This window comes from Lucilia cuprina, chromosome 2 (assembly GCF_022045245.1).
Source record: "Lucilia cuprina isolate Lc7/37 chromosome 2, ASM2204524v1, whole genome shotgun sequence".
NCBI lineage: Eukaryota > Metazoa > Arthropoda > Insecta > Diptera > Calliphoridae > Lucilia > Lucilia cuprina.
Genome location: NC_060950.1, coordinates 42177145 through 42195953, shown reverse-complemented (window position 1 = coordinate 42195953; position 18809 = coordinate 42177145). Strand labels below are relative to the sequence as shown.

Here is an 18809-nt window from a genome sequence, read left to right as displayed (position 1 = left end):
TGATAAATTCTGATAGGTATATAGGATAATAAATCGGTTAAAAAAATGTCTAAATTTAGTCGTTCCACTACTAAAATATCTAAAAATTTTTATTCTAATATATAGGAGTAATAAAAATATTAAATATTATAAAATAATGCAGCAATATTATAAAAATGAACAAAAAACCTAAAAAAGCAAAATACTTTATTGACCCAAAAAATTAACAATACGTTCATTTTTTTCCAATTATCTAAGTGTTGTTGCGTTTTTGTAAATTCTTTCGTATTTTTACTGCAGCTTTAAATCTGCTCATATCTTAGTTATTCCTGCTTTTTCCACTGAATTTTAAAACTATTATTTTTTGGAAGTTTTATAAGCTTTTCCCTTTCCATATTTGTTAAAATTTTAAATACTACTATTAACGATAATATAACTTTAATCGATGTGAATTACCAGATTCCTTCAAGTTTCTATATAATACAATAATTCCTCATTCAAGTGATGCATAAAACACCCTTATTCTATTATAGGTAAAGAGAAAAACTAAATTTCTTTAGAAAAAAAAACAATACTTTCAAACCTAATTAAAATTTGGTTATTTTTTGCATACATTTTTCACATATCATAATCTTTCAATTCCAACATAAAATGTTAAATTTTGTAAGCTGCAATATTCAATAGCTTGTATGTAAATATTTTTAGCAAAAATACTAAAAATAATTTGACAGAACCATATTTGAAATTTGCATATTTGTAAATATGAGGTAAATACATATTTATTGCAGTGTCAAAAATAAAAATATAAAAGCATTTACCAATATTTAAAATCTGGTTTGTTTAAAAAAATTGATTTTGTACTAAATATTTGAAAATCACACGGTGGCTATCAAGTCCATAAAATATTATAGTTAAACAGTTTAAAAAAATTGTTGCTGTAATCCAAAGAAAAATAGTAAGACCTTTTATGATTTGTTTATAAATAAAAAAAAAATAGATATTCAAAAAATAAAAGGAAAATATTTTTCGGGTATTTTAGCTGACTGGCATCCACCGAACGCTGTTTATGTTTCTTAAAAAAAATTTGTTTGTCCAAATAAAAAGTATTTTAAAATTTTTAATAAAAATCGATTGTCTTTTTGGCACAACCGACTATTATTTCAGTTTTTATACCCTACACCACTTTACTGGGGAGGGTATATTGGGTTTGTGCTGATGTTTGTAACATACAAAAATATTCGTCCTATACCCACCTTAAAGTATACCAATCGGCTTAGAATCATTTTCTGAGTCGATTAAGCTATGTCTGTCCGTCCGTCCGTCTGGCTGGCTGTCCATGTAAACCTTGTGCGCAAGGTACAGGTCGCAATTTTCAAGATAATTGGATGAAATTTGGCACACACGCTTCTTTTGGCCCAAGGACGAAGCCCATTGAAAAATCGGTCCATTATTTCGACTAGCCCCCATACAACCGTACCTCCCAAATAGGGCCTTTTGGCTTATAATTAACTTAAATGATCTATTATGTTAACAAAAGTAGACAAAAATTAGTTTTATAGAACTTTAAATGACACTACCGATTTTTGTAATGATCGGGCTTCATTTGACCCTATCCCCCATGCAAACTCCCCTTCAGAAAATGACTTAAAGGTCAAAATTCACTTACAAACCCTAATAACACTTTTAAATTCTACATAAATAATATTGAAGAAGACTTAACTCCCCCTACCAACATTTTTAAGGATAGGGCCATATTTTGCCCTACTCCCCTTTGGGCCCTCTTAAAAAAATCTCTTTTTTTGCCAAAAAAAAGTAAAAATATTCCGAAATAAAGTTAAAGAAACAAACCAAATGCTTAATTTTTTTAAATAATCCCCATTTTTAACATACACACTGACTGGTGTAGGGTATCATATGGTCGGCTACGCCCGACTATACATTCATACTTGTTTTACTTACTTTTGGCATTTTTACTAATAACATTTGGAAATTAAATATTTGTATCACCTGAATCAAATTTAAAATAGCACACTAACTTATGAGGATCTTATTTTTTCGTGTTTTTATTTTATGATATATGACTTTATGACGATCGTGTGAATACCCTAATTATAATTGATTTTTGTTACCCTTCACCTTCGTGAGAATGCCATATAGAAATTTGTCATTCCGTTTGTAATTTCTATAATATAATTTTCCGACCCTATAAAGTATATATATTCTGGATCTTTATAGATATTGGAGTCGTTTAAGCCATATGTCTGCTGAAATCAGTTTTTAGGGGCCCCTGATATCGACGAATCAGCAAAATCGGTCCATAAATAACGGAGATATGAACGAAAATCCCAACCTCTGAAAATTTCACTCTTTGATAAATAAGCAACAACAACACTGTGAATTGGAAAAAAGATGTACATGTGTCTGTTTGGATGTATTTGCCTTGCAAGCAACTCAACTGCATAAAAAGTTAGCTTTTTCTCAGCTAGTTGTGATTGACTCTTAGATTATTTTTTATGAAGCCAACTGACAATTTTAACATGGGGTGTGTCATTGGCAATTTTCCAACTCTGCATAACTTTTCAACTAACTTAAAATCAGTTATAAAGTTAGCAGTTTTTAAACTGACTTAATGTTAGTTATTCAAAGGTTAGCTTAAAGATGGATAATTTTTATGTAACTTAAAGTTAGTTATATTAAAGTTAACTTAAAGTTTGCTAATTTTTAACAGATAAGTTACTTGGAAATTTTTCAAATTGACAATTTTGTAAATTAAACCTATTTAAATTTTTGAAACATATTTAATTTAAGTAAAACAAAAAAAGTATTCTTATAAAAAAGTTGGTATTCGCGGTTTTTGTTTTAATTGCGGAGATATGAAACTTACGTCTTGAGAATTTGTTTTTTCTGAAACCCAAAAGGGCGTAAGTTACATTAAAAATAGTAAGTTTCAACATTTGTAAATAATTAAAATCGGTTTTTGTTGGTCAAATAGGCCGAAACATGAAAAGCATAAGGCTTCTTTGTTTTCATAAAAATTTTCGGATTTGGATTTTTTGATTCTAAAGCTGTTAAAAAATCTATAAATCACAAGGTTTTGCTAATAGTGCCATTTTTATTTTATTTGATGCCAGCTTATAACATTTTACAATTTCGAAGTTTAAAATTCTTTTGAATTCATGAATTTTAAGGTATTTTTAGAACATAATCTTTTAGAATTTCAAAGTGTAAAATTAAGGAGGAACATGTATTTTAATACGGTGCATCATAATCAATCAAAAGGTCGATTTTGATTTTTTTGTAACTAAGGGTCTTTTGGATTTCATATGACGATATGTACATTTCTTTATAAAATATTACTTACCAGTTAACGCTTAGAAGAACGCTTGTTGCTTTTTCAATGCACACATTAACTTCCATACATAATGACCTATTTAACCGTCTTGTCTACACCCGAGCAAAATTACGTACATGAATACCCAACATAGCCGGGTATGTCATACAATTTCATCTATTTATACATTTCTAGTGTATAATTCAGATAATTATTGAAACTAATTTAATAAAACGTCTGTGTATATAAATTAAATAGTTTTTGATCATAAACTATTAAATTTTAGCAATTTCTTTTAAAGTTTTCTTATTGCTTTCCTATTAACAAAAATATCGTATGCAAAAAACCTAAAGACAAACGCCTTCATAACGTATAATGTACATTATACAGAATTTGACTTTGAAAAATTTTGACAAAACTTTTTATATATTAAGGCGTATAAAATCAATTTGCATTAAAGAAATAGTTTTTGCTGTCGTATGTAGGGAAGTTTTTTGCAAAAAAAAGATTGCTAAGTCATGGTCAAAAATTAAAATTTTAAAATTTAAACTTAAATATGTTTCTTTATATGAGAATAAAATTATTGTAATCAACATAATTTTACTTTACTAAGTCATATACAATAAAAAAAATATTTCACCAACAATATGGGCCATATTTGTCACAAATATATCACAATTTATGAATAAAGACACATGACTCTGTATTTGGAACTAAATTTTGTTTTTAATTAATTTTTTTCATAAGATACAAGTATATAACTCTAATAACCAAACCTAAAATTTATAATGAAACTTAATTTTTGTCCGATAACTGACATATAAGTTGTATACATACCCAGGTATGTTGGGTAATGATACACGAGGTAAAAATAAAAAATGGGTCATAAATCGTTTTAATATATATTTATCTAACTAATTTTTGGAAAATGTATAGAAATCATTACTCTAAAAGCATATTCCGAATTTCAAGCCGATATGATATATAGATCTCGAGATATATCACATAACGTTTAAATCCTACACCACTTTAGTGGGGAAGGTATATTGGATTCTCCCGACTATAATTTAAGTCTTTTTTTCTCCAAATTCATTATTAGAACCACTGTTAGTGTTCAACACTTTTTCATATTGAAACGTATATTTTGAGAAATGTTCTGATCTATTATTTGTTAATTATTTAAAAATTAATTTTTTGTCTTTCTTAAAAAGTCTTTTTTAATTTATTTGTAAACAATAAAAAATATATTAATTCTTATAACCACAATAGATCTTAAAATCAAGTAATTTTAAAATGTAACACAAAATAGAGAACAAAAAATTTACGGTTTAATTTTGAATAAATTCTATATAACATTGCAATTAGCTTATAGTTAATCCAAAAATATTTCACAGAACGTGCAGTTGGAGGGCTAATTACAGTAACTCGATATTCCACAAAAAATTTCGACATTTAAGTTTGAAAAAAATCTCAAAAATTGGATTTTTAAAATTTGCCAATTTATATGAAATTTTGATTCATAAAAAAATTTAAGTATAATTTCATAAAAATACTAGTATTTTTAAGCCTGTTATGAACGTTAATCCTTTTCTAAAGCGAATCTTATATAAACCGATTTTGATAATTTTTAATACCAATCAATCTGCAACAATAGTTTAGGTCCTATCGTTCTTTTAAGAGACTGACTGACTGATCGTTTAAGAATAAGGACCTAGAAAATTTCAATTTTACAAATGAGATCAAAGATTTATAGTCGAAACTAGATAATTCAAATTAAAAGTTTCACTTTTCTTAGCTTTTTAATCACTTTCTGGTTAACTGTTTTTCAAATTAGCCGAATAAATGAACAGTTAGAAAGGCGTACATCCAGGATGTATGTATGTATGTATGTATGTATGTAACTTCTGTAAACAAATTTTCAGCATTTTTAAAACTTTTTGATGATGTAAAAATATGATAAACATTTTATAAAAAGTTCGGCGTACGGAGTTCGGCCATTTAATTGTTTTGGCCTTGACCTCCAATATTTCAATTATATATTATACATGATTTCAGACATTATTCACCATCATATTGTAACGTTGTCTCTGGCTGGGGTATACTTGCCGGTGCCAGTGGTTCATTACAAAAATTTATATTTTTGTAGACCGAGAGAAATAAGAACAACACGTATTTTTCACAATGTTATAAAGTTTATTTCTCACTTAAACCTCAACCTTGCTTCATGGAGTTCTCACAAGCAGATACACTCTTGCGGTCCAACCACGAGAGTATCACTAGCGGAGAAACTCCCCCACGTCAGATAAGTGTGTTGTTGGGAATTCCAAACTCCGCAACAACCACACTTCATCTAAGAAAGAGTATTCTTAAGCAAAGGTTCGTAGCGGTCCAACCACCAGAATCATTGCTTCACAATAGCTCATTTAATAAGATAAATAATTTGCCAGCGGTCCAACCACCGTACAAGTAACTTGTCTTACCTAACTCGAAGCTCGGCGAAGACTGCCCCACACTACTTAACTATGACTCCTTTTATATTAAATTTTCGCAGTCAAGTACATGGTTGCTTATAATGGTATCTTAGTATACATTGTTGTATTTTAAAGGTTTACGATCTTAACTAAGTAGGATTCTTACACCTAGATGGCATTGCTTAACCATATAAACGTTAAATTTAAAAAATTCTATAAAGTAATTTAAATTTCTTTTACACCCAGGTGGCGTTGCATAAATAAGTAAATAGTCGTTAAATTATAAAACAAAGAAAAGTATTATTAATTCGATTATTAAATATAAATAAAATAATAAAAAAATAATTGTACGTTAAAAACGAGGCGACGACTTTTAACATTACAGTTCCTCTCTTCCAGCAATTAAAAGATTGTTTATTTATGCAGCTCTGCTTTTGCGTTACCACTCTTTGCTATGGTCACATTGTAGGTGTGGTGATCGACAGCGAATAAAAATTTTACACGTTGCCCTTTTTTTCTGGTACTACAAATGTCTTTAATTTTGGCACGTAGTTCGCTAGGCATTTGTGATATATCGTCCCATCCTGGAATTGGTGTAGTTGTTGGCGACATCCTTTGGTTGGGGATATTATCACTAGTTTCTTCTGGCTGCTGCACATTTTCGTCTTCTATTTCCAAAATTTCTGTGGACGATGGCTTAGGCGTTGATGATACGGGTGATGATATCGATGTTGCTGATGACGGCGATGACGATGAAGATGATGACGACGTTGATGACGATGAAGGTGATGACGACGATGATGATGACGGTGATGACGACGATGATGATGTTGATGACGATGAAGCTGATGACGACGATGATGATGACGGTGATTGATGCTGTCTTATAGATTGACTAGGGGCGCATGACGGAGCGAAATATAATGGGCTAGTCTGCGATTTTATTGAAGTGTGAGACCCCACTGAAGATAATATTGACAGATTAAGTGGTGACAATATTGGAGTTGAAAACAACGATATCACGGGCGTAAGGCTTGGTGATTTTTCAGCCGAGCTTTGTGACAAACGTCTCATAGGTGCTGGAGTGGTGGTGACCAGTCTGGGGTTCGGTGAAACTTCTAGCCATGACAATTGGGATGAACTGGGCGAATCAAGATATTGATTTTCTTTATTTGCATTTGCATCAGCACCGATTTCTGGATATTGTTTGGCTTGGTCGACCCAGAATCGATAGATGGATCTTTGATAACCCATATGACCGCAAAAATTATGGCATCTTTCGTCTTTGACGTCAATGGTGAACCAGCCTCTTCTTTTTCTTTGAGGTGATGATGTTGACGATTTTGGTGATGATGTTGATGTTGGTGATGGTTGCCGGAGACATAATGTATCGTCGAAGTGTCCAAATGAAGAACGAAAGATTTCTTCCATTTCATCAGGAGATGGCATTTCTACATCGTCTTCCGGTCGTGGCAATAATTCTTCTTCACTGCAATCATTACTATTGCATCTGTCGCACGGCGGAGAATATGCGTCGTTATTTGATTTTCCAGGTGTCATTGGAACTTCTGGTTCACCATAAAGCGGGCTGAACCATGGTTCTTGTTCCTCGTTACCCAGATTATCAATGTGGTAATTTGGTGGCGCATACATAGGCGAGTTTACCACGTCGTTACCGGGAGTAGGTGGTATATTTTCTTCGACAGTGGGGTTTAAGCATTCATGATCTTCATTTTCTCCTTCGTCGGACGACAGGCATATAACTTCATCCTTGTTGTCCTTTCTCACAGGATCTTTACCCTTGTTGGGTGAGATATATTTGTTCTTTAGTGGCGTTTGGTTCTTCTTGCAAACATCTTCCGTCTTTTTCTGCAATTTCTCTTTTGTACGGACTGTTGCTTGGGGTTTTGCAGAGCTCATACGAAAATATGTTGCCGTTTTTCTGGGTTGGTTGCATGTCTTTCTCTTTTTGCTGGTTGTTGGCATCTCGTCATCAATAAATATGGTTCGACGAACCTTCGCTTTCTCTTCTTCCATACGTTTTCTGAACTTCTTGCTGGGGTCATCGAATTTCTTCTTACCGTCCATTTTTCTTTTTATTTCTGTCGGTCGTCTAAGGAATAGTTAAAAGGAATATAGAATTAGTAATAAGAAATACTAATTTATATAAGGTTTAATTTCATTTAAATGTGCTGTCCTAACTTCCTGATTTTCTATTCTCTGAATTTTTACTATTACAGGTGATAGAAAATGTTTCACGGAATACGGGCCTTCAAATTTGGGAGCCAGTTTTGCCGCAAAATTATCTGTAGCCTTCGATAGGGGGTGTTGTCGGAGCCAAACTAGTTCACCAACTTTCGGTTTCCATTGACGCCTTCTTAGATTATAATATCTTTTCTGGTTTTCGAATGATTTGCTCAAATTTCTCTCAACAATTTCGAATACATCTTTCATTTCATCTTTTCGTCTCGATGAACTCAAACTTTCTACTCCTGTACCAATGGTTACCTCATCGTACAATGTTTTTGGTAAACGTGGGTCTCTTCCTTGAGTTATAAATGCTGGTGAAAATCCTGTTGATTCAGATACACTCGTATTTACAGCTAGCATAATCTCGGGGAGTAACTCATCCCATCTATTGTGTTGATCACTTGAGAATTGCGCGATTATTGTCTTGATTGTTCGGTTAGCTCTTTCAGTAGGATTTTCCTGTGGGGTGTATGGTGCAGTAAGCTGCTGATTTATGCCTAATTCATTTAGAAAACGTTTATAATTCCTTGAGGTAAATTGTGTTCCATTATCTGTTATTAAGACTTTAGGAATACCATATCGAGAAAGTATTCGTTCACGAAACGACTTTATTACTCCATCTGTAGTAGCTTTACGCATCGGCACCAACTCAGTCCACTTGGAAAATTTATCAAAGAAAACCAATAACATAGTATTTCCATGTTTTGACCTGGGCAAGGGACCTACAAAGTCAGCGCAAAGGGTAGCCCATGGTTCATCAGGCAATCTTGTTAACATTTCTCCAACTGGTTTCTGTTGACTTATCTTGTAACGTTGACAGGACATACATCGTCGAATATAACGATTTACATCTCTCGACATTCCCGGCCAATAGTAACGGTTAGCGATTCTATTTATTGTTTTACGTATTCCTAGGTGTCCAGCAGTGGCACTGTCATGATTTTCTTGAAGAACTCTATTCCTTAGATCTACCGCGACACATAATTTCCACGAAGTACCATCTCCATCTCTTAACTCTTGTGGGAAATGGCGGTATAGTTGATTTTCAACAATTGCGTAATCAAATTATTTTATAGGGTTCTCTTTCACCTTCTTCTTCATTTTCTGAATCCACGCGCATTCGTTTGTTTTTAATGGTTCACAGTTAACTAAGTTTGCAACTTCTACTGGATTGCGTGATAGTGCGTCAGCGACGATGTTGTGTTTACCTTTTCTATATTTTACTGTAAAATTGTATTGTTGTAGTTCAAGTGCCCATCGGGCCAATCTGCCGGCAGGACTCTCTATAGAATTTAGCCACTTTAAAGCTAGATGATCGGTGATGACTACGAATTTATAACCTTCTACATAAGCTCGCATTTTCCGAATGCCCCATAAAATGGCCAAGCATTCCTTTTCAGTCGCTGAATAGTTCTTCTCCGCTCCGTTGAGATGACGACTAGCATAAGCTATTACTCTTTCACTACCTTCAATTTCTTGAGTTAAAACAGCTCCTAATCCATAGTTACTAGCATCCGTTTGTAATGTAAATGTTTTTGCAAAATCCGGACATGCTAATACCGGTGCTTTCGTAAGTTTGGTTTTTAATAATTCAAATGATTGTTGCTGATCAGCTTCCCATCTCCAGTGTTTACCTTTCTTTAATAGTTGTGTTAACGGTTGCGATATGGTTGCGAAATCTGGTACGAATCTACGATACCACGAGGCAATTCCTAAAAATCTTCTAACATCTTTAACATTCTTCGGGACTTGAATTTTTGCGATTGCGGATACCTTATCCGGATCAGTTTTTATACCTTCCTCACTCACAACATGTCCCAAATATTTTGTTTCACTTTTGAAGAATTTACATTTCTCTACATTAATTTTTAAATTTGCATTTCTCAGTCTATGAAAGACTTCTTTTAGGTTATTCATATGTTCTTCTAGAGTTTTTCCTACTACAATGATATCATCAAGGTATGCGAAAGCATGGGGTTCCATTTCGGGTCCGATTATACTATCTAATGCACGTTGGAAAGTTGCTGGCGCAGAATGAAGTCCAAATGGCATTACTCGCCACTGGTATAAACCACGGCCAGGAACAGCAAAAGCAGTGAACTTTTTACTATCCTCATCCATTGGTATCTGCCAATATCCATTTTTTAAATCTAGACTACTGATATATTTTGCTTCTCGAAGTCGGTTTAAAATACTGTCTATACGTGGAAGAGGGTATGCATCAGGTACTGACCTAGCATTTAATTGTCGAAAATCCATACATGTTCTCCAGGTTCCGTTTTTCTTCTTTACAAGGGTGATTGGAAAGCAATATGGGCTATGTGACGGTTCTATACATCCTTGTGAAATTAATTTGTTGATTTCAGCATCAATTATATTTTGCATAGCAGGGTTTCTGGGGGTGTAACGAATTTTAACAGGGCGATCATCCGTGACGATTATTTTATGAGTTGTAATTGTTGATAGACCATGCATATTTTGAAATTTGGACAGCTCATTTTCTAGAAATTTGTTGATGATATCTTGGGTTTCTTCCTTTAATATTATATTACTATCATGTTTACGTTCTTCATTGCCTTCTGGAGGTATCTCCTCATTGCTGATTTCATCCACACTCATACACTTTGCTTCTGTCTTAGTACAGTCTAGTGTTAAACCAGCCATGTGAATAGTTGTATTGAAAATACGCATAAAATCTAATCCCACAATAATGTTTTCGCTAGTTTCTGACATCACTAGAAAATTACAAATTTTTGAAATATTTCCTAGTACCACATTAAATTCTACGGCTCGTGATAAGGATCTGGCAGAGCCATCTGCCAATATTACATCGATGTCTTCATTTAAATACGTTGGATTTTTGCTAAGCGTTTTCACAAAATCTTCTTGGATAAAATTTCTACTCGCTCCAGTATCAATAGTTGCTTTGACGATTTTCCCACATAATAGTATTGAGGCGGTTAAACGCGAATCTTCACTTTGTAAACTAGTATTATTATTTGAGGGTTGCGTTTTCGGAGGCTCGTCGTCCCTCAGTTCCGACGACCTCCAGAAGCATTTCCCGAGCGGTTATTATAATTACTAGAGCAACTTGCTGCATAATGTCCAGGGTTACCGCAACGATAGCAATTATTTTCTGGGCCTATTGTGGTACTGGCTAAAGCACGTGGGTTTTCTACGCGAGTTTGTGAATGTGTTGATGGAATGCTTTCTAAATCTTCAGCTAATGTTATTAATTCAGCTAAGGATGAGAAATCTTTTCGTTTAATATACCACTGATAGTCTGGAAGAGCATTTTGAAATATTCGCTGCAACTTTTGTTCTTCTGATAAGTTAGAATGGCGCATTAAATTTTGAATTGATAAAACATAATTTTTAAAAACTTCTCTTGGACGTTGAATTCTTTTACGGATTTCATCTTCTAATTTCTCAAAATATCTCGAAGGTAGAAAAAATGATAAAAAATCGGATTTAAATGATCTCCATACTTGCCAGTGTCCATTGTTATTTCTAAACCAGATAAGTGCTCTATCACGTAAAAATTCAGGCATAATTCGTGGAAATTGATTTAAAGGTACGTTATAAATTTCGGCTAATTCTTCTATTCGTTCGATGAATGCTAAAGGCTCCCGTCCTCCATCATACGAAAGTCCCCATTTTCTTACATATTCAATTAAATTTGTTTTGATGTTATCTGTGTCACAAACTGGAACCGACACTGCTACTGATGGTTGACTAACCGGATGATTTAATTCTATTTTAACAGGTGAAGGGGTGGTAACGTTTCTCGAACCAGGTAACGCTAATGAATTTTGCTCATGTGTTAATTGTATCTCTAATAATCGTTTAGTTTCATCTTCGTCGTGTTCGGCGCTAATAAATTTCGCTAATCTCTTTCTGAGTTCTTCGACCGTTCCGACGGTATCTAATTTAAATTCATTTAAATAAGACGATAGTTCGTCACGTTTTAAAGTATATGCCCAACTTGATTTCAACATATTATATTATTTTTTTTTTTTCACCGTAATTCTTTTATTTTTCTTATAAAACATAAAACAAGGATAAAACACGATTCCACGCACAATTAAAGTTTTTAATTCAGTTAGTTCTATTTGTTTTTAATTCTTGTTTCCTTTCGCGATCATTATTTTATAATAATATTTTTCTTTTAACACAGTTCTCTTATTATGTTCTTTTTGTTCAATCATTCACATTTTTGATACAGTCTACTTTTGTTTTTTTTTTTTAAACTCCCTTTTTTTTTTTTTAACACCACTTTCTTAATCTCTCGGTCCCTGCTCGGGCGCCATTGTAACGTTGTCTCTGGCTGGGGTATACTTGCCGGTGCCAGTGGTTCATTACAAAAATTTATATTTTTGTAGACCAAGAGAAATAAGAACAACACGTATTTTTCACAACGTTATAAAGTTTATTTCTCACTTAAACCTCAACCTTGCTTCATGGAGTTCTCACAAGCAGATACACTCTTGCGGTCCAACCACGAGAGTATCACTAGCGGAGAAACTCCCCCACGTCAGATAAGTGTGTTGTTGGGAATTCCAAACTCCGCAACAACCACACTTCATCTAAGAAAGAGTATTCTTAAGCAAAGGTTCGTAGCGGTCCAACCACCAGAATCATTGCTTCACAATAGCTCATTTAATAAGATAAATTATTTGCCAGCGGTCCAACCACCGTACAAGTAACTTGTCTTACCTAACTCGAAGCTCGGCGAAGACTGCCCCACACTACTTAACTATGACTCCTTTTATATTAAATTTTCGCAGTCAAGTACATGGTTGCTTATAATGGTATCTTAGTATACATTGTTGTATTTTAAAGGTTTACGATCTTAACTAAGTAGGATTCTTACACCTAGATGGCATTGCTTAACCATATAAACGTTAAATTTAAAAAATTCTATAAAGTAATTTAAATTTCTTTTACACCCAGGTGGCGTTGCATAAATAAGTAAATAGTCGTTAAATTATAAAACAAAGAAAAGTATTATTAATTCGATTATTAAATATAAATAAAATAATAAAAAAATAATTGTACGTTAAAAACGAGGCGACGACTTTTAACGTTACAATATTTATAACATTAATTTGATAGTCTGTAGTAATTATTACTTTATTCGGCATTAAAACCTTAATATACTAGACTATAAATGTGTTAAAATGTAAAAAAGCACTCATTTCCTATGGAAATTGATTTATATAGCAATAACAATAAGTTTGTCTATTTGTCATAAAAAATAAGAAAAATAAAATATCCTTTATAAAGATATTCAAGGATAAAAGAAATTTTCCATTACCCGACATGTTCTACTTTTGGGACCCATAAAATATGAACCGAATGATGTAAGGATCTAATTTATACGCCATAGAAACTGCATTAAGGAGTAGAATATATGCTCGAAGGGGAAAAAATTTAAAACAGCATTTTTTGGTAGATTTATTTTGGAATTACCCTATAATAGATTATTAATAGAAATATCGTAAAAGAGATCAATATGATAATAGTTGTATGAGAATTTTAGTTAAATGTAATATGTTTTACTAATAATGAATTTTGGTTGAACATTTTACTGATAACTGAAAAAATTTCAGTATTCAGTAAGATTTGCATTACCACTATTTTTTACTGTTCACTGAAAAAATTTTCAATATTCAGTAAAATTTTACTGAATACTATAATTTTTTTCAGAAATCAGTAAAATTTTACTGAATACTGAATTTTTTTCAGTAACCAGTAAAGATATACTAGATTACTGAATTTTTTTTTTCAGTAACCAGTAAAAATTTACTGATTACTGAAATGTGTAATGAAGTAAAATTATACTGCAGTTTGCCAATGTATGATCTCCACCAAAATACGTATATCTGTATATCATAACTAGATATGGTAACACCACATAAGGACCCAATTTTGATAATAGGTTCCCACAAAGTCACATTATTTTTGACAAACCTCTAATGATAATGTTATATCTATTAAGGCGCCTTTGGTTATACTATATGGTATTTCCAATTTATATATTTTTTGCCTCAGTCGCATCATCAATTGTTTGATCATATTATAACAATTTTTAATGTCAGATTTCATTTCATTAATTTTCGACTTAGTATCAAGACATTGCTTGATCATCATCATCCATTTGTAATTTAATAACATTAACTGCAGCATCTAGTTTTTCTTAAAGGATAAGTTTATATTCCTTCAGTTTTAAATCAAGTTATTTCTTAAAGGATGTATATAATGTCTATATAATTTTCCCTTAAAAACAAATTTTTGGTTTATTCTTGCATGACGGTTATGCCAGATCCCATCTATTTTTATATATTTTTTTTTATTTTATTTTATTTGGATATGAGGGCTTTAAATGAAGAAAATTAACTTAAATATGAGTTTCTTTTATATGTAGAAGAATATACTTTATTATTTTTTATAAATATCTGAATTACTTAATTACTTACTGCATTTTATTTCAGATTTTATCGAATTTTAGATTATAGTCGTAATCAAGTATCACAAAACAATCAAAGTGTTGAATCGATTTATACACCAATGTTTCGACGAAGTTTGTTTACAATCGGAATTTTGATGAGATATTTTGACTTTAAAGCACCTTATGTTATTGGTAAGTAAATATAAATATTAAAGTACCTTATGTTATTGGTAAGTATATATAAATATACATGTCTGTTCTGTAAAACGAATCGGTTGCGAAACCGAGAAGCTTCTAAATTTTGGTGTTCTGTAAATCGAATTTTAAGTTTTATTTAAAATAATAAAATAAAATTACTTTTGACTAGTTTTATGTACTCGGTTTAAAGTGGAAAAAATTATGAGAAATAATTTACGGAACAGAAAGAATAAAGACCGTTCATTAACAATTATTTTTTAATAGTTTTACTATTTTTTACGTTTTTATTTTTAAGTTTTCCGTTTTTGTACACAAAACATTTTAAAATATAGAAAGCTCTTTAATCAATCAATCAATAATTTTTAAGAGCAGAAAGTAGTAAACTAAATTTGTTCCATATTGATTTGTTTGAAAAAAAATTATACAATTTGCTTTTAATTGTTTAATAGAGTGTCAGGTATTTTTCCAAAAGATTATAATTATTTACATTCAAAAATTGCCAAGAAAAATTAGATAGCTATTTCTTCACTGTTGTCAAACAATTTTTTTTTAACTTTTTATTTTTAAAATGTTTTCTTTTTTGTCGAAAAGAATGCTTTTATTTTAAAAATGTTTTTTTTTTCTTTTTTTTCCAAAAGAATGCTTTTTATTTTAAAAATTTATTTTTTTTTTGTTTTTGTCAAAAAAAAATGTTTAAAGTTGCTTAATGGTATATCTTTAAACAATTATTTTTAACTCAAGAATAAGATTTTTCAACATTTTTCACTTAATATTAACCTTTTTCAAAATGGACGTTTTCGATATTTGTTGCTCAAAAGATAACCATTTCATTCAAGAGCTTTGAGTCATTTAGAGGCATGCGAGAGGCATATGTAAGTAACCTTAAAGCACTTAAAGGAAATCGTCTAAAATATCTTTTGAGCAAAATAACTTACAATTTAAAAAAAATTGAGAAAAATAAAGTGCAAAATATCGAAAAAATTGTCTGCCGATTTCTCTAAATAAATCATTCTCACAAATACATTGATAACAAGAAAAATTTTGTTTTTATTTTAAATTTATTTATAACAAGTAAGAGTGCTATATTCGGCTGTGCCCAATCTTATATACCATTCACCATAGTGTATTTTAAACATATTAGTTTTATATATTTTAAATCTTTTCCTGACTACATTATACAAAAACAAAATGATCAACAACAACGCTAAACGAAATAATAAACAAAATACACAAGGCAATTAAACCAACAGACATCTTAACATAAATAACAAAAAACACAGAAAAACAAAAAACAAAGCAATAAAACCAACCTACATACAAATATACGAACAGAATTCACAAAAAAAAAAAACAAAATACACAACTCAATGAAGCCAACGGCATCCAAACATACAAAACAAAATACACAGCTGAATAAAACCAAATACATCTACATACGCACATGTACATCTTTTTCCAATTCACAGTATTGTTGTTGACTTTTTAACAAAGCATGGAAATAATATGTCTTTGATGAAATTTTCAGAGGTTGTCTCGGATTTTTGCTCATATCTTCGTTATTTATAGACCGATTTTGCTGATTTTAAATAGCGACCTTCTCGAAAGCATGTCTAACAGAATTATTGAAGTTTCGGATCTCGGCGATACCTAGGGTCCTCTAAAAACCGATTTCAGCAGACAGACGGACGGACATGGCTTAATCGACTCCGCTATCTATAAGGATCTAGAATATATATACTTCATAGGGTCGGAAAATTATATTATAGAAATTACAAACGGAATTACAAACGGAACTACGTTATATATACCCTTCTCACGAAGGTGAAGGGTATAAAAATGACAATATTGTTTTGCATTTCTCTTAAAGGAAATTGTAAAAACTTTCTTTTGAGGACAAATAGATAAAAAGTTGCACTCATTTGAATAAAACACTGTATGACTAAAATTTCCAACTTTGACCATTGTCTAAGTCCGGCAGATCTTGACAGATAGAGCGGATTTTTTTTCAATTTCTTTATTAACAATCAATTATTATACAACAATAAGCAAATACATATTTTTATATTCAAAAATAACGAAACAAGAAATAAGAAAATTTCTAAATAATCAAATTTAACTCAAACTAATTTCTAGTGGTAATTTTGTTTCAAGTGTGTAAAAGTTACGTTGTTTTTTAGATCTAGTTAAATAATAATTTATTTTAGGGATGACTGGAAGAAATAGCTTCAGATTCCAATCTCATTGGCTAAATAAATCTGAAATGATTGTCATATGCTTTAGGTATTCTAGTTTCTTTTTATGTCGTTTTTCAATCAGAAATGTCAAATTTATATAAAATTAAAAGTGAAGTTTTTAATATATTGCAAATATATTCTTCAAATTATATAAAAATGGATGTTTTGAAGTCAAAAAGCATTTGGCAAATCAACGAATCAGATGAAAACCTATTTTCAAACATAAATGATATTTATATTGGAGTTGCTGCATATGAATCATTAACTCAGATATCTGCATCACAAAAAAACAATCATTCTTCAAGATTGTAGAGAATTTTACATGGAGGCAATTTGTCAAATAAAATTAAGATTTGATTTAGTGATCAAATTTATTCTAGTGTAGATATTGTTAATACAAAAGTTGCTCAGTATTTTAAACCAAATACATTATTCCTATTTAAAAAAAGATTTCCGTCATTCGACACAGATTTACAACAACTTGATAATGAATGGCGACAGCATGCTCTATTAGACTTTGAAAAAATTTTAACTTAATGCAATTCTAGAACCAGAAGTACACTAGCCTAAAGTTTTTAAATTAAAAAATTCTTTAGAAGTTCCCCAATCTACAAAAAGTAATTCAGTTTATTTTATTATTACCTTTTTCAAATGCTTCTCCTGAAAGAATTTTTAGTAATTTGAAAAGTTGCAAAACTGATTTAAGAAATAGAATGTTTTCTAAAACATATGCATAAATTTTGTTTACTAATGAAGGAATTTTAAGAAACGGTAAAGACAACTATGAACCTAGTCAAGCAATTATCAAAAAGAATTGGAAATAGTGATCGCAGTTATAACTATATATGTATATATAGAGATATTTTAATTATCTAATTTTATATTTTGTTTATAAATGAATTAATTATAATTATTTAAATATTCGTATAGAAAAATATGTATATGATTTATTTTTGTTTCATTGTTTTTTTATGTTTAAATAAAAATTAAAAAGGGCATGTGTAATTTTTTAAATGTGTAATTTAGGAGTCGATCAAGTGTAGTTTCTAAATTTTTTGGTGGCAACACTGGTAAAACGTGATATCATCCACGAATTTTAAATAATTATTTAAGTTACACATATAATTGCAATTTAATGATAATGACATCGTCAATTAATAAGTCGATAAATTAAATTACTCCCAAGTACTATTTAGTGTCAATCTTTAGGTGAAGAATTAGGGATTAAATTAAAATTTATTTTCAAAAGTTATTTTTGAATACTCAATCAGCTAATTTAAGCGCGCAATGGAGTTGGTTTAAACTTGAGCAAGAAATGCTGATGCATAAAAAATAATACAATTTTTTTAAAACAAGTAAGAGTGCTATATTCAGCTGTGCCGAATGTTATATACCCTTCACCATAGTGTATTTTAAACATCTTTTACAAATTTAAAATTTTTTCCCGACTACATTATTATTACATCAAAAGCTAAACAAAAAGAAAAACAAAAGGTGAAGGGTAAAAAAGAACAACAACAACGCTAAACGAAATAAAACACAAAATACACAAGGCATCTAAACCAACAGACATCTAAACATACATAACGAAAAACACAGAAGAACAAAAATAACAACGCAATGACGACAACAGCATCCAAACATACAAAAAAATACACAGCTGAATAAAACAAAATACATCAACACACACGTGTACATGTTTTTATACCCTTCACCTTCGTGAGAAGGGTATATATAAGTTTGTCATTCCGTTTGTAATTTCTATAATATAATTTTCCGACCCTATAAAGTTGCTCAGTATTTTAAACCAAATACATTATTCCTATTTAAAAAAAGATTTCCGTCATTCGACACAGATTTACAAAAACTTGATAATGAATGGCGACAGCATGCTC

The 18809-nt window shown here is 30.9% G+C and overlaps 2 protein-coding genes across 2 annotated transcripts in view; one reads left to right on the top strand and one right to left on the bottom strand.

Annotated features, from left to right (window-relative positions):
* Positions 1 to 18809, top strand: part of LOC111684819 (nipped-B protein) — a 193100-nt gene that overhangs the window by 107552 nt on the left and 66739 nt on the right. Inside the window, exon 15 of the mRNA XM_046956292.1 lies at positions 14526 to 14674. Within this exon, the coding sequence (XP_046812248.1) occupies positions 14526 to 14674 (149 nt within the window). The remainder of the gene's footprint in view (positions 1 to 14525; positions 14675 to 18809) is intronic.
* Positions 11062 to 13059, bottom strand: LOC124421313. Its single transcript, XM_046956294.1, has one exon. It carries the CDS (start codon positions 12027 to 12029, stop codon positions 11064 to 11066), a length of 966 nt encoding a protein of 321 aa, XP_046812250.1. The 5' UTR covers positions 12030 to 13059; the 3' UTR covers positions 11062 to 11063.

Bases quoted from the DNA above. Each gene is read 5' to 3' on its own strand.
- LOC124421313 (XM_046956294.1), bottom strand. From the start codon at position 12,029: ATGTTGAAATCAAGTTGGGCATATACTTTAAAACGTGACGAACTATCG.